The following is a 16,489-nucleotide window of genomic DNA, read 5'->3' on the forward strand; positions in this document are numbered from 1 at the left end:
CTCTAACACCAATAAAAAAATTAATTTATACTTAATCTCTCAAAGCAAGATTTGTCTTACATGGTATACAAAAACAATTGCCACAATATATTTTGATTTGTGGGTACTTCCTTGCTGGATCCCATCCCCAATATTCTACAGCATGTATAAAGAGAAATAGTTTTGAAAAAGTAAAGGTACCTATGTAATTACAAATTGGATCTGAAAGAACAGAGATAAAGACAATATACAAGTCTGTTTGTAGAAGGGATAAATGTTTAAAAAAAAAATTCAAGTGGTAAATTGGTTAAAATCCAATTACTTATTAGATGCACTGATATTTGCATTTACTGTCTACATCAATGACAGGGCTCTCCAGGTGGCCAACTATTTCAATTCTGCTTCCCCACTTCTTCACCGGCACGTCTATCCCTGGCCTTAAGCACTGCCAAACTAAGGCCACCCATAAATTGGAGGAACAACACCTAATATTTTGTGTGGATATTGTCCAACCAGATGGTATTAACATCGACTTCTCTGATTTCTGCTAGATCGCTCCCCGTTCTCCCTCTCTCCCCTATCCCTCTGTCTCCTTTCCTCCAGCTCTCCATCCCCTTCCCACTTCATTCACAGGGCAATTCCCCTTCCCTGTTTTCTCATGCCCTCCCTCCCTTTTCCACCTATTTCCTCTTTCCTTTGGGCCTGTGCTCCTCCCCGCCACAGCAATGTATTCAGGTACCTGCCTACATTCTGCTGAAACATTAGTCATGTATCTTTATTTTTGCTATATATAAAGACCTGCTGAGTTTCTCCTGCGTTGTGCTTCTACTTTAATCACTGTGTCTGCAAACTTTCATGTTTTACTTCATTTCAATGCAAATATGTTTCCCCCTTGAGAGTATGCAGAATAACAAAATAATTCCCAACAAAAAAAAAATTTAAATTAGTCCTTTCAACACATCATAATTGGTAAATTCAAAAGTGGGAAAACCTAGTCTCGAAGGAAAAGTACCTAATTTAGTCTGATCCAGAATCTGCTCATGTTGTCTCCCTATTTTAAGTGACAGATATTCCCAGATATTATGAAAGCATCTTTGACAAAAAGTAAGTCCTGGACAGTATAAGTAACACTCATCCCAACAAAAAACAGTAGAAGCACCATCCAGGAATCCATTACAAATAGTTTGATGTTGCTGCAAATATCTTCAATCCTCCTTGCATATCAAGTCAGACTCATTGAAAGACTTGGAACAATAAAGAAGGACTTTGTACAACTTTCTGTGAACTGACCTGCCCAGGTTAAGGGCTCGATGAGTTGCCATCTGGGTTGGACCCTTTACAAGAGTTCTCCCTCTTCTTCCATCGGCCTCATATGAGTAAGAGCACAACATTTCTGGTGGCTTTGGGGATCATGAGGGCACTACACTTAAAAACTTGCATAGGTGTTCAGCTCATCAAGAACAAATGGATTGGAGCCACCGATGATATCCAGCCACAGATGCAGAGCATCCATCTGAGACTCCAGTTTCGGCTGGAATTATCTTTTCATTTTGGTAATGGCTGTCCTGAGGTCATACCTGGATCTGAAAAAGACTCTGAACCTCCTGTTTTGAACACCAATAACCTAGTTTCAAATCTATTGATTTATCCAGGACTTCAGGTTATGATATCCCCATATATTGTCTTGGTACGGACACACTCCTCCACACATTCCCTGATGAAGGGGAGTTCTTTAATATGGTCCCAGTCCACTAACTCCAGAGGCAATAGGCATCTCTACCAGTAGAGTGCTCTTCAGCTTTCTGCCTGTATGCAAAAAGTATGATCAGGTGGACCAACTTTCCAAAATGTCGGTGAAGAATGAAGCTGTAGGCATTCTTAATGGAAGTATAGCAGTGGTTGAGTTTCAGACCCCTGGACTTGCATGAAATATGCTGGTGGAAATGTGGATGTACCTTCATTAAGCTAGCCTGATTGAAGTCCAAAGCAATGATCGAGAGGCACTGGGATCTGCCGTACCACGTTTTTTGATCATGGCACGTGGCTTCCCAAGTGCTTGCTTAAATCTGTCTGGTCCATGGGAATGAAATTCTTTGAGATATAGAAGGGTCAGCACTTCAGCACTAGGTATTCCCAGGTGAGGGGATCAGCTGTGGACAGAATCATCATGTCCAAACATCAAAGTTAACCACAAAGAAGACACTGTCCACTTCATGCAGTGTATAAATAAATCTGAGGAGCTGAGTCAAAAAGTTGAGAGTAGGCCAAGTAACAGTGAAAAAGAGCATCCAGCAGTCCCTCGAGTCCTGTTGCTACAGCAACATTGCTCTCAAGTCCACAATTTTATTTTCCAGACCCTAAATATTGGCTAAAAGGAAGCAAGGAAAAATTGTGCATTGAAAGTAGTGAATTTTATAATAAAGCTTCTGTAAAGTTGATCTCTTAACTTTATTTCCTCTATGCTCAAAGTTACTGTAAAAATTTTACAGATTGAACATCCACATTTTTGAGTGCAATCTTTAGCACCTTATTAAAGATTTCACTAACCACTTGTTGGATTTGCCATAAGTAGATGAACAGATATGTATTGTTTGAATTTCAAAAACAAGTTAAATGAAAATTACTACAGTAATGCAAAAGTATATTGTTCTACTTTAAATATCACACAATTCATTACCTACATTTAGATGACCAACCGTTTACATTAACTTAACCAATAACTGCCTTTGAGAGTATACTAGCCATCACAAATTTCTTTCACACCATTGCAACAGTGTTTATTGTAAGTTTAAATGTACACCATAAATACTACACCAATAAATCTGGAGTCCAGCAAGCTTTCAAAGCAGTTGTTTCTCAAATTTCATAGCTTCTCTCAACCATAAAGCTGTCAAGTTGTTTCAAAGATGGCAAAGTGAGGTCACATCACTTGAGTTCTTGCCCCCTTCCTCCCATTTCTCTCCAGGAGATTAAGAATATGAATTTCCCTCATTAATTTCTAGAAGTAGAATATTCCTACTTTTCTCAATTTGTTTTGAAATTAGATATAGTAGCAAAGTTTCAAACCTCAATTATTTGCATTATTTGGAATAGTTTTCTGGAGAAATATTGATTTAAAAGTTTCTCATGAACAGTTGAAAGCAGCGCAATATTTCTAACCATTGGTTAACAAGCAAAATGCTAATCTTTGAATGGTTTAGTCAGAATGTTTCCTGAATAATTCTACTTAATCAAACTATGAACATGATTGCATTTTAAAATTGCTATCTACAGGTAAAATATGATTATTACAATTAGTCACGTATTCTTGGCAATGTGCCTTTGCATCAGCCAAGACCAAAAGGTTCCTTGATCAAGGGCTAATCAATTGTTCCCTTCCAATACCTAACAGAGATCCACAATGAAGGAGATTAAGAGCAGAAGAAAGTGGAACTAAAAAACAAGGACTGTCAATATTTCCTTATAACAATTAGATGAACAACAAACAAAAGATGAGTTTATGCATTCCAACAATGGCACTGTCAACCTATGCCAAGAACAAAACTCTTGTAGTATGCATGTTTTTTTTATTATTTGCTTTTAACATGGATGAAATCCTCCATTTAATCATGATTTTATTAAATTTCTTCCAGTATTTTGATTATACCAACTCAACAGAAACTGAAATACCTCAATGCTTTGGGCAATTAGAGGGTGTTGCTGAGAGTCTCCAAACCTCAGTCACAGATTTATTTAATTTTGCCCACATCTCAAATTCCATTTTGCAGATCTGAAGCACCCACAATATCTTTGCTGTTAAGTTCCTACAAAACATAGTTTTAAACATCCCAGTCTGTTACCTTGGAACTTACAGTGACTTTTAATTTGATGAAATTTACTGCATCCATCACCCTTTCAGGTACTGATTTCAGACCTTCTTGAAGACTGGGTCTTGAGAGCCAGGCATTGGAAACAGGATTAGTAAGGGTGCTAATGGCAAACAGTGCTCCCAAAAGTGCCTTGGGCTTTAATGGTTTCAGTTTAGATCAAGGAGCTGAGGAAGGTGACTTGGATGCCTGGGGTTCAGGTTCACTGCTGGGACAGACAGGAGGTTGTGCAACTAAGAAGGTTACTAGAGCTCAAGGAGTAGTAGTATCATACACCTTTGATTTTAAGTACACTACCACTGAAAGCAGTGTTTTCAGCTGTTTTGAGCTAAAGTACTGAAATCCCCACAGAAGCTACCCAGCCTTTCTTTCTTTTAAATTCCGTCTATTTTACCTGTTTGATCAGGTGTTTAAACAGCCTAGTATCTGAAATTTGCTATCAAATAGGTTAAATGACTCGAGATTTTGCACTACATAGATACACTTTAAATGCTGAAACTATCGGGCAACTGCTGCCATTTTCAGAAAAATGCCAGAAAACTAGACTCTTACCACACAAAAGATCATACTTTCAATTATAGAATAAAATCAAGAATTATGCAAAGATGGAAGCCATATATTAGTATGCAAGACATTTTATCATTATACAATAGATCATATGCAAGCCTACATATAATTACAAATTTGTATGCAAATAGTTGAAATATATAGATTCCAGTAAAACACAGAATTTAATGTTTATTAGTTGCCATTCAATAAATAGATTAAATCATAGAAAATGTGGTGAAGAATATTTAATGAAAAACTTTCATTATTACATTTTGTCAAAAAAAAATCCTTAACTGAGAAAAAGTAATTTTGAATGAATGGACTTCAAGAATGCAGGGAATTGCAAAGTTCTGAAATCCACTAAATGAAACACTTCTTTGTCATCATGATGTATAATGGCAGTCAGAAATCATGAAGTCTATTAAAAATAGAAAGCACGTTACTCACTAAGCAGACAATATTAAAGGTCTAAATGGTAATGCAGGAATTAACTGTGAGTGCAGAAAGCAAGTGTGGAAATTTTCAGGTGCTGATTTATGAGTGGTATATTAATGACGATGGTATAGATTAGTGACTAAAATGGGCCTCCTCTAAACTGGTCGCTCTTTGCGATGCAACAAACTGTCATGTCTATTATTAACTTCTTTGGAGCACTTGAAAAAATAATATGTAATTATTATAAATATAAATAGCTAAGACCTGAAAGATTGAGGAACCCATCTTGAAAAGCATAATTTTATTTCTTACAAAAAATTACATATGCACATTCAGGAGTAGAGAGGTCATGTTACAACTCTACAGATCTTTGGTAAGACTACAGAGTAATGTGTTCAGTTCTGGTCACTTCATTATAGCAAAGATGTGGAAGGTATGGAGAGGGTCCAGGGGAGATTGACCAGGATGTTGCCCGGACTGGGAAACAAGTTTTATGAGGCAAGGTTAGCAGAGCTGGGACTTTTCACTTTGGAGCGAAGAAGGATCAGAGGAGACTTGATGGAGGTCGACAAGATTACAAGCGGCATAGATAGGGTGGACAGCCAGCACCTGCAAACACCAGCGGATATATGTACAAAGTTAAGGGAAGGAAATTTAGGGGAGACGTCAGGGGCAAGTCTTTTTTTTATAAACACAGAGTTGTGGGTGTCTGGAATGGCTTGCCGGGGATGGTGGTGGAGGCTGAAACATTGGGACCATTTAAGAGACTCTTAGACGGATACATGGATTAAAGAGTTATGGAGTAAGGAGGGTTTAGAACCTTTTTTTGCAAGGAATATACGAGTCAGAACAACATCAAGGGCCAAAAGGCCTGTACTGTGCTGTATTGCTCTATGTTCTATTTGTTACTCTCATACTCTGCAGGAAGCCACACCATAAAGAGATATAACACCACTTATTAAAACATTAATCATGTTCTATTTTGTCCTGACACTGTCAAAATTTACCATTACATCGCTAAAAAATCTATCAAGCAAAACCATAGTTTGAAGTTTTACAGTAACACTGTAAGCTAAGCTCAGAAGTATGACCTACTCTGAAAATAAATAAGAAAATGTGCAGACGTTGCAGTACAGAAAAGTGCAGGAGAAACTCAGCATCCACAAAATGTGGTTTTTGGGGGCCTGAGCCCTTCTTCAAGAGTACAGAAAATCAAGCAGATGCCCAAATAAAAAAAAGTGGGAGAAGAGGAGAAAGGGGAAGGAACACAGACCAACAGGTTGGAGGTCATAGATGGATACACATTGGACAGGAAGAAGCTGAGAAGTGATGGGGGAAGAGGACAGAGGGCAGAAGGCTAAGATAGCTCTCTGATAAAAGGAAGAGAAGGGGTGAGGAGTTGAAGGAATGGGAGACAGAGCAATCATGGGAAAAAGGAGAGATTGGGGAATAATTACATATTAGTCTTTCAAGTGCTCCAAAAAAGTTAACAGAAATTGGAGTTATCACTACTGATACTGTCTGGTTGGAGACTGCCAAGATGGAATGCAGGATTTGGTTCCTCCATTTTATGGGTGGCCTATTCTGAAGGGTTATTTTCTATACTCACTGCTCAAAAGTAGATTAAGAATCCACAGCTTTACATTGCATTTCTACAAATTTGCTTGGTTTAATTTGCAATTTAAAACTCCAGGCCTAACTCAATAGTTTTAAAAAATAATATCCCAAGCAACAATTTTAAAAAAAATCAACAATATCCTACATAGAATGATTTATATTACTTGGAAAAGAATGTTTAACATAATGAATGGTTATAATTTTAAACATCATAAACCTGTCAACACACATTGCTTCTGCCAGTTTTTAATAATTACTTTTGCAGAATACTTAAAAATATTTCTTAGAAAATTAAATAAATGTAATAATTTTCAAAATTACAGTGGCAAAACCATTTCATTTCTCCAAAGAAAGCTGTAAATCATTGCAAAGGAAAAAATTCAGAATGAAAATAGGTGCAAAATCCTGAAATTATCTTAGTTCCAACGAGACTACATTAACTTCCTGCCACCTTTCTTTTTAGTGGTCCAAATGCAAATACTCCACCCATCATCTAAGGTAGAAAATCTTAAAGAATAGGTGCAAAGCAGATGACCACTCTGCTACCCCATGACCCAATGGATAGAAAGCAGTTGTTGAGGTGGAGTGGGGAGAGGACAAAAGGAGAAAGGAGATAAATTTACAAATCGCCAATCAAGAGATTGGAGTATTTGGAAATCTATACAGGATTAAAAGAAGCAGTTCAGACATGCAAGAGATTATGATTTGTATATTTATATTTCATTTTTAAAATGTTCAGGGTATGATCTTTGCTAACGAGATCAGCATTCATTATTTATTATCAATTGTCCTTGAGATGATGGTGCTAAGCATTCTTCTTCAACAAAATATAGCAAAGAAAAAGATACATAGCCAACGTTTCGGGCTTGAGCCCTTCATCAAGGTATATATACCTGCTGAGATTCTCCTGAATAGTGCTTTTACTTCAACCACGATGTCTGCAGACTTTTGTGTTTGACTTCATTCTTCTTGAACAAATGCAGTCAATGTGAAAATACATCCTATGTGATATTAGGTAAGGAGCCGCAAAATGTGAACTATGCAAAAGTGAAAGAACATTTAATATACTTTTAATAATTTTAATTTTAAGGGTAACTTGAAAGAATTGGCATTGTCATACAATTACAGTCTTGGTAATATGTGTGGTGCCGAAATGTTCAAATATTTTGTTTTCTCCTAGATAATGAGACAAGTCAAATGTGCCTGATGATAGAAAGATAATTGGGTTGTGAGATGGACAGGTTAAGTGAATGGGCATAAATATGGGGAAAACTAAAGATATCTACTCCACAAGAAAGAAAAATACAGATAAATGTAGCAAGTCTACACAATGTTGCGGAACAAAGTGATCTGGGATCCTGATATAACCATAACCATATAACCATTTACGGAGCAGAAACAGGCCATGTCGGCCTTTCGAGTCTGCACCGGTTCACTAGAACAACTCCACTAGTTCAAACCTCCCGCTCTCCGCCAATAATATCTCTACCAAACATACATCTTACCAAAGATTGAATTTGATAATAAAGAAGAGTTCTTATCAATACCAAAACCTTCCCTCATCTGATTTTTATTTTCTTTGGCTTGGCTTCGCGGACGATGATTTATGGAGGGGGTAAAAAGTCCACGTCAGCTGCAGGCTCGTTTGTGGCTGACAAGTCCGATGCGGGACATCTGATTAAAAGATAAAAATTTACCCTCTAAATGTTTTGGACATGTCAGAGTCTTGAAAATATTGGAACAAAGTATTCCAAACTTTCTCTGCATTTTTTTTTTAAGTTAATTTTAAACGTAATCCTTCAACTGCTTTATTTGGGATGTATCAAAAGATTGGCATACAGGTACAATGGGTAATTAGGAAGGGTCATGGAATGTTGTCATTGCAGAACATATGGTGCATATTCTTTGTAACAAAGGAAATTTACAGAGTGTTAGTGAGATTGCACCTGGTTTTAGTGTTACAGAAACTAACCTGTGCTAGAGACACTGGCAAGGTAGTTCCTTGGGATGAAGGCAGGTGGAATCCATTGATAGGATAATAAAATTCTCAGCAGGATTGATAGGCAAGATATCCAAAATTAGGAGATGGAGTTTCAAATCAATAGTCATCCATTCAAGATAAAGGTGAAGAGTTATCTTAGAAGTCATGACACTTTCGAATTCTTAATCCCAGAATGGTGTGGAAGCAAAACAGAGCTGTTGAATATACTTAATGCAGAGACTGAATTTACTGAATTATAAGAAAATCTAGTCGAATGAAGAGAGTATGAGAACGTGGTGCTGAAGCCTATATCAGATCAGCCAGGATCTGATTGAATGGAAGAACAGGTTAAAGGATCTGACTAGCCTACTCCCACTTCTTATGTTCTTCTTAAATATTGTTACACCTCTTGCCAACCAGGAACAAAAAGAGATGGTGAAAATATTAAGGAATCAGGAGCTAAGATACTTGTTACAAATGAGAGTGTGCAAATTAAATGTAATGCCAATCACCTCTAAGTCAGCAGGACAGAGGTTTAGGAAAATGCACAAAGTCTAATCAAGTCAAATTTATTATCATCTAATTACACAAGAACAACCTGAAAAAACAGTGCTCTCCAGTCCTCGGTGCAAAACATGCAGACACACAATCAGACATAACACACATACAGACAAACAATACATATGCAGAACAAGTATTCATATATAAAAACAAATAAATAAATATTGTTTCATAAACATGAGAGTCTCAGATGGTTTGCATGAGTCATTGCTTTGGTTGTTCAGCATTCTCACTGCCCATGGGAAGATGTTTCTAAGGCTGGTGATGTTGGCTCTGATACTCCTGTATTTCTTTCCTGATGGGAGTAGCTGAAAGGTGCTCTGTGTGGAGTGGTAGAAATCTCAATAAATTTGCATATCCTCTTCAGTCAACAATCCTGTGATCCTCTCTGTCACTCATACGCAGCGGTGGCTTGAGTAAGCTGAAGCCTAGGGGGCCTGGAAGGTAAGCGGCCCGCTTGCCATCTGAGGCTGGCTCTACGGATTTTCGAATAACCGATCGGTGACAAGGATGTGAATAGGGCAGCAGGAATGTGAACCCACAGTGAACACTGCACTGATCTGAGGGCCTCGAATGAACACTGCAACTTCTCCAAGCATTCTTTAACTCTTCTGTGCAGAATTTAACCCAGTCCATTTCCAGGCATGGTGTCTTTAATGGATAGTAACAGTTCAAAAAGGCCAGGACGCACAACGTGGAGTAAACACAAAGTACCAAAGTTGAAGGAAGTTGAGTATTGTAACTGCCTTTCGAGAGACAGGATTTACTGGGATACAAAACTTCATGTGTGAAACCTGGAGCATCCTACTCATTTCCAATTGTTTCCCATGACAAAGCCATTGTTTTATGCCTAATTCAAAGCAAACAGCAAGCATAATAAATTTACAATCAGGAGTATTACTCAAGATTGGTGAAGATAAAGAACAGAGAGAGCATGCCTGGCTGCCAAAATTAATGCTGCTTAATTAAGACATACCTATGATCCTCATTGATAAGAAAATGTAAATTAAAGTTGAAACAAACCATATAGTATTATTCAGAATTGACAGGCATTTCATTTTGTTATTTTTTTAAAAATTCCATTTTGTCTTACCTTCATTCTAGGGCCAGTTATCCTGTCTCTGGGGAGTGGAGGGGCAACAGGGCAGGGACCCTTGTTCAAAGGCTTCCATGTGGCTGTGAGTAGGGGATCTCTCCCTACCCAGGGGGATAGGGGACAGGGACCGCTCACTTCCCAGAGGGATAGTAGACAGGGACTGCTCACTTCCCAGCCGGCCAGGGTATGGTGACCTTTCCCTATCCAGCGGGACAGGGAATGGCGACCTCTCACTGCCCAACAGGTCGTGGCCAGGGGACAGCGACCTTTCCCTGCCTGGTGGGACAGGGTACGGTGATTTCTCCCTGTCCAATGGGACAGGGTACGGTGACCTCTCCCCGCCCAGCGGGATGGGGGAAGGGGCCGGGGACGGCGACCTCTCTCTGCCTAGCTGGACAGGGGATAGGCCCACCATTTTAACATTTCGTTGAAATTGGCAGGTTCAGCAAAAAAAGTTGCACTTTAAATTAATTGTTAGACTTGTATATTAAACTAAATCAGTGATTTCTCTTCAAATAATACAACCGAAGGTTGTATTAATATGTCTACGTTTTTAATTGTCATTGTACTGTGTTTTTGCATAATCAAGTTTAATTAATAAATGAAAGCCTAATTCATTCCTTTGCTGAAGGGATATTTGGTCTGTTATTATTCATGCGAGAGATTTAGAAAATGTGTAATGAACAAATTGCTTCGGATGAAATCTCAGCAAAATGAAAGGGGGAAGCCGAACTTGCTTTTGTAAATTGAGTTGGAAAATCACGATGCTGAAGGAACTCAGCAGGACTCAGTGTCTGCAGGAGTTAAAGATGTATTATTGATGTTTCAGGCCTGAGCCCTTCAAGGTATCTTTACCTCATGTGGATGATATGAAACTGGCTGAGTTCCTCCAGCATTTCTGTGTTTTACCACAGTCACAGAGTCAGACAAAGGGTGGGAGCTGTGGGGCGGCAGGGGGGGGGGGGGGGTGGGGGACTGACTAAAGCTCAGCCTAGGGCCCAAGTGGTAGTTAATCTGCCTTTGCTTTTATGGTCCTTTGGACTGACCTCCAATCCATTTATCAGTAGCAACCATTCCACACTAGAGCTCCTGCAGAAGGTTGACTTGATGGTGGCCCTTAGCCTTGCCCTCTTCAGACTTCTCAGAAAGTGCAGTCGTTGTTGTGCCATTCTAACAAATGAGGAGATGTTGAGTGTCCACAATAGATCACTAGATAAGTGTATTCCGAGGAACTTGGTGCTTTCTACTCACTCCACTGCAGTTATCCATATGTAGTGGAGTGTGGTCATTCCTGGTCCTCCTGAAGTCCAGAATCATCTACGTCATCTTGTTCATGTTGAGACTCAGGTTGTTATTGTCATATCTATCACAAGATTTTCCACCTCTTCACTGTAGTGAGACTCATCGATGTTGCTGATAAGGCCAACTACTGTTGTGTCATCTACAAACGTGATGGCACTGTTGGAGCTGGATCTGGCAATGCAATCATAGGTCAGTAACATGAACAGCAGCAGGCTGACCACAGAGCCCAGAGGTGCAGCACGACGGTGCTTGACATTCTGCTACCAACCCAGACAGACTGTGGTCTTTCTGTTAGGAAGTCCAGAATCCAGTTACAGAGAGGGGTGCTTATGGTGTGCTGTTAGACAGAATCAGTCACACACAAAGTAAAGACTGAACAACAGGCTTTAATCCACAAAAGTCTCAACAGAGCCAGGCTGGCTGTGGCTGCAGCAACTCAGTGTAAGGCCTCAGAAGGCCGGCACAGGCCTATATCCCGGAGGGTGATTTACAAGCCCCGGGTGGGGCTTGATCCATTTATGCCGACTGATTGGCAGCCGGCCAGGTGTTGTCCTGTCCCCTTACTCTCCTGCAGGTACAGAGGTTGTCCCCTGCAGTAGGCCAGTGGTGTACCACTATAGTGCTGTCCCAGGAAAGACAGCTTCTCCATCAGCCTCTAGGGAATGACATATAAACATCAAGTTGGTCGATGATCAGAGCCCGAAGCGTCGCTCTCCAGGTGGGTGAGAACAGAGAGAAGGATCAAGGCTACTGCATCATCAGTGGAATGGAAAGAATGTGCATGGAATGGAAAAAAATTTAGGATAAAATTGAGATTACAGGTGTTGTAGAATCGAAAGTAAGAAAAGATGGAGGTGATGAATGATAAACATTTTTGGTTAAGAATATTTAAGCTTTTTAAATGTAATTTAATTATATCAATGTAATTTTATTGACTGTACTTTCAATTGTACAATGGTGGGGAGTGGGGGGGGATAATTACAGACTATAGGTTACAAGAAAGTTTAAAAAGATTATATGGTTTGAATTTTACAAGTCTATGAAAATTAAAATATTTTTAAATGAATATTTAGCTAAACATTAATGTTAATAATCATAAAGAGTTTTAAATAATTGGTCATCAATATTTTAGCAAAAAATAAATGATTCTGAAAAGAAATTATGAATATATTTCTATATGAGATAAAATATATATTAATACCTAAATCATAATTTAATAGTTATAAACTTTCTATGAGCATTCTCAATTGTCTTCACAACAGTAGATTCTTCTCACTTCTGAATTGCAGTAAAAAATAGACAAGCAACTGTCCCAATTCAAATACACAAGTTATCTTATTTCATTATTTTAAAAAGCATGCCAACTGATATTCAGCACTTTGTGTAATCAAATTATGTCAACAACCAGTCATTTTAATGCTGTTAAAAGTTGCATAATTGATGATACTGTTGTTTTAATTAACAGCAGCTATTGTGTCAATCACACCTCCAGGGGATCTGAAGCTGAGGTAGAAATTATCACTTCTATAAAAGCATGCTTTAACATAGCATGTAAGATATTTCAGAGCATCTCATAATTAGAAAAGGGTTGCAATGAAAATTAAGAGGAACTTAGTGGGTCAGGCAGCATCCATTGATAGAAATGGTCAGTCATCATTTCAGGTCTTTATTGAGACCAGAATAAAAAGGGGATGCTATTATGTATATGAAGGGAGAATGAAACTAGGAAGCGGTCAAGAGGTGACAAGGCATAGGATAGAAGATGGAGAAAGAACCAAGAGAACATAGGGGAGACATTGAAAATATTACGCTGGTGGCATTTCAGGATTATTTCTTTGTGTGAGAAATTAAAGAGGCATCCCATCTCCGAGATTCTGGTCAGTATCAAACAGGTTTTGCATTACGGTAATGCCTGCTTGATTGCATTGCATTGCTTAAGAGTTTATCTGTTTCAATCTTTAAAGATGATAGTTTGCCAAAATATAATAAAAATCTTGTTTCTATAGGTCAAAATTTTGTCTCTCCAGGTTACAAGGGCAATTGCAACCTAGAGATGACATCAATTACTAAATATATTAATGGTTCCCAACTGTGCTGGGCTGTCAACACCTTGAAACTGAATGGACAATAGTTCTTTTTATATTTCTCTCAAGCATATTGTACAATGCTGAAAAATGGACTTCCTGATTTTGAACTGGCCTTTTTTCCCCCCAAATTTGACTCAATCCTCTTCATAGTTTCATTCAATTTCGCAAGATCCTGCAAGTTGATCAATATTTCTTCCTTCACAATCACTAGTGGTGATAAAAACAACACTGAAAATCATTTCATTTCCTCCAAGCAGCATTTTATTCTTTGTAGCTTCTTGGGGATCTTCAGCAAATTTTATCAAGCAAAACAAAATTATCACCACCTTCGGCAGTCCCTCGGGATCAGGACAGCTTTCTCCCATTCCAGTTATCAGGAGTCTGAAGAATCTTAGGAGACCATAATCATAGACAGGGTAGAAATTAGCAGATGAGACAGGAACTGGATAGTTTGCTCCTTCTGTTGCGAGGCAGTTTCTGTCTGCTCCGGATGTATGGCCCAAGATTCTCAAAATCATCTCAAATTGTCCTCCCAAATTTTTGAGCCAGAGGTTACCACAAATCAATGTAAAACAATGCATGATTTAAAGAAAGGTTTGAGCACATCCTTCAAACTTTTTTTTTACTGTCTGCCTGGCAACCTCCTCACCCAAAAGCATTTACAGAGACTGATATTGGGCATGTATACATTATGGCCTGACAATGTAACCAACTCAAAGTAACTAACAACTCAATGCTGGGATGTTGGCGTTGAAGAGAACCCTGATGTTGGTTAGCTTATCCTTCTAATGAATATCAAAGATCAGATTTATAGTCAGAGTACAAACATGACATCACATACAACCCTGAAATTCTTTTTCCTGTGGGCCAGGAAGAATGTTTACTTAACTGTAGTGCAAAAAATTATATTCAAGATACACATACAAAAGAGAGAACTGTAAACAAAGAAAGAAATGTAATCAAACTGACTATGCAATACAGAAAATAAATATTCAATAATAAACAATGTGCAAAGTTAAAGTCTTTAAATGAATTTCTGATTGAGTTTGTTGCTTGGAAGTCTAACAGTGGAGTGGTAGTAACTATTCCTGAACCTGGTGGCACCTATACCTCTTTCCTGATGGCAGGAGTGAGAAAAGAGCATGTGTTGGGTGGTGTGTTTCCTTGAAGATTGCTGTTGCTCTCCAACGGCAAAGTTCAATGTAGATATTCTCAATGGTGAGGAGAGTTTTGCCAGTAATGTACTGGGCTGTGTCCTCAATCTTTTTGCAAGGCTTTCCGCTCAGATGTATTGTTGTCCCCATGATGCAGACAGTCAGCACATTTTCCACTACATATCTGTACACATTTGCTAAGGTTTTTGATGTTATACCAAACCACTGATAAAAGACAAAGGAGGAAAAACCCAACACCCAACCCCAACCAACAAATTTTACCCTGAAACCGCTGCAACCGTGTCTGCCTGTCCCGCATCGGACTTGTCAGCCACAAACGAGCCTGCAGCTGATGTGGACATTTACCCCCTCCATAAATCTTCGTCCGCGAAGCCAAGCCAAAGAAAGAGCCAGGAAAGGTCCACCAAGATGATGACTCTCAGGAACTTTAAATTTGCTCACCCTCCACCTCTGATCCCCTAACAATCACTGGATTGTACACCTCTGGTTTTCCCTTCCTAAAATCCACAATATGCTCCTTGGTTGTGGTGACATTGAGTGTGAGGTTATTGTTTGTACACCATTCAACCAAGTTTTCAATGTGGAGCATTTTGTGGTGACAGTGCCTTTGTTATTGATGTAAACATTGCTCAGAAGCATATAGGAAGATAAGGATCTACAGCCCTGTAGACTAGGAGTTTTGTACAATATCTGAGGTTTTGATCTTCACAGACCTTTGTTCCAAATCAATCAGTGTGGGCACATTGCAGATAGTGGCAAATTTCATCTTCACGACTGCAAGATATGGGAAGTGGTCAGTTTTCCCGTCACATAGTAAACATTTATTGAAAGATGGTGTGGGGCAGCAGGAGCGTGTTTGTTGAGGGTCCACAGATATTAAGAAGATCATCCTCTCATATCCTTCAGTACAAGTATCAATGATGTTTTGAAGCTTGACCTCTGAGCATCTGAAAATGCAAGATACCAATAGAGTTTGGGTGACATTAGTTGGTGTCATGGCTTACATAGCATCATGCAGTAAATGTATAATGGGAGACAAATTTCTGTGAGTTGCAGAATTTAAGGAGAGGGTTTGTCATGACTGAAAGAGTCAAAGGCTTTGTGAGATCAAAGAGGATCATATTTGTTCCATTTTATCTTCAGTTAACACACAGTTAAGACCATGTTCACTCTCCTGCTGGATAAATGGAATCCACACTGTGATCTAGAGAGCAGCTCATCAGGTTCCAGTGATAATGTTATTACCTCAGTTTCTTGAACATGTGACACCTGAGATTCTCTGGTAGATCTTCCCCTTCCTAAATGTGGACAATAAGATTGTGGACTGAAGCTTTTCATTGCCGAGTTTTAGAATTTCAGAAGACATTTAGCCAATTGCCATGGCCTTATTATTTTGAGAAATGGCCTTCCACCTCTGGACAGTCAGGAATGTTGAAATTCTAGCCCAAATAGATTGCTGTGGGATGGAATCTAGTGTTCTCTCATCAATACACAGTCATGACTTTAGTGGCCTTCAGAGAGTTTTTTCCAGAGAAAGTTAACTGACCATTCGTCTTTGATATGTTTACCCTGACTGTACAAAAAAAAGATGCTTTGACTCACTACAACCATGCCAATCTTTCCCCTCATCTACACTAATTCCATCTGCCTGTATTAGGACTGTATCACCATTCCTATATAGATCTGTCTCTTTAGTTTTGAATATTTCATTTTGATTTCATCAACAAACAGTACCAAAATTACCACCACAGATAAATAATTAAATGTGAATTAATAATTGACACATGTTCTAAATATAGCCTCTATTCCCCGCCCCCCCTCCCCCCCCTCACAAATCCCTA

The 16,489-nt window shown here is 38.8% G+C and overlaps 1 protein-coding gene across 3 annotated transcripts in view; it reads right to left on the reverse strand.

The window, feature by feature from the left end:
- Positions 1–16,489, reverse strand: part of mnat1 (MNAT1 component of CDK activating kinase) — a 124,604-nt gene that overhangs the window by 40,009 nt on the left and 68,106 nt on the right. Inside the window, exon 8 of one of the 3 annotated variants that reach the window (XM_069916282.1) lies at positions 7,340–7,483. The exons of the other annotated variants lie outside the window; for them this stretch is intronic. Coding sequence (XP_069772383.1) covers positions 7,372–7,483 — 112 coding nt within the window. The 3' untranslated portion in view covers positions 7,340–7,371. The remainder of the gene's footprint in view (positions 1–7,339; positions 7,484–16,489) is intronic. 3 annotated transcript variants of the gene reach the window in all.

The sequence above is a fragment of the Narcine bancroftii genome, chromosome 2 (genome assembly GCF_036971445.1).
Source record: "Narcine bancroftii isolate sNarBan1 chromosome 2, sNarBan1.hap1, whole genome shotgun sequence".
Classification (NCBI taxonomy): domain Eukaryota; kingdom Metazoa; phylum Chordata; class Chondrichthyes; order Torpediniformes; family Narcinidae; genus Narcine; species Narcine bancroftii.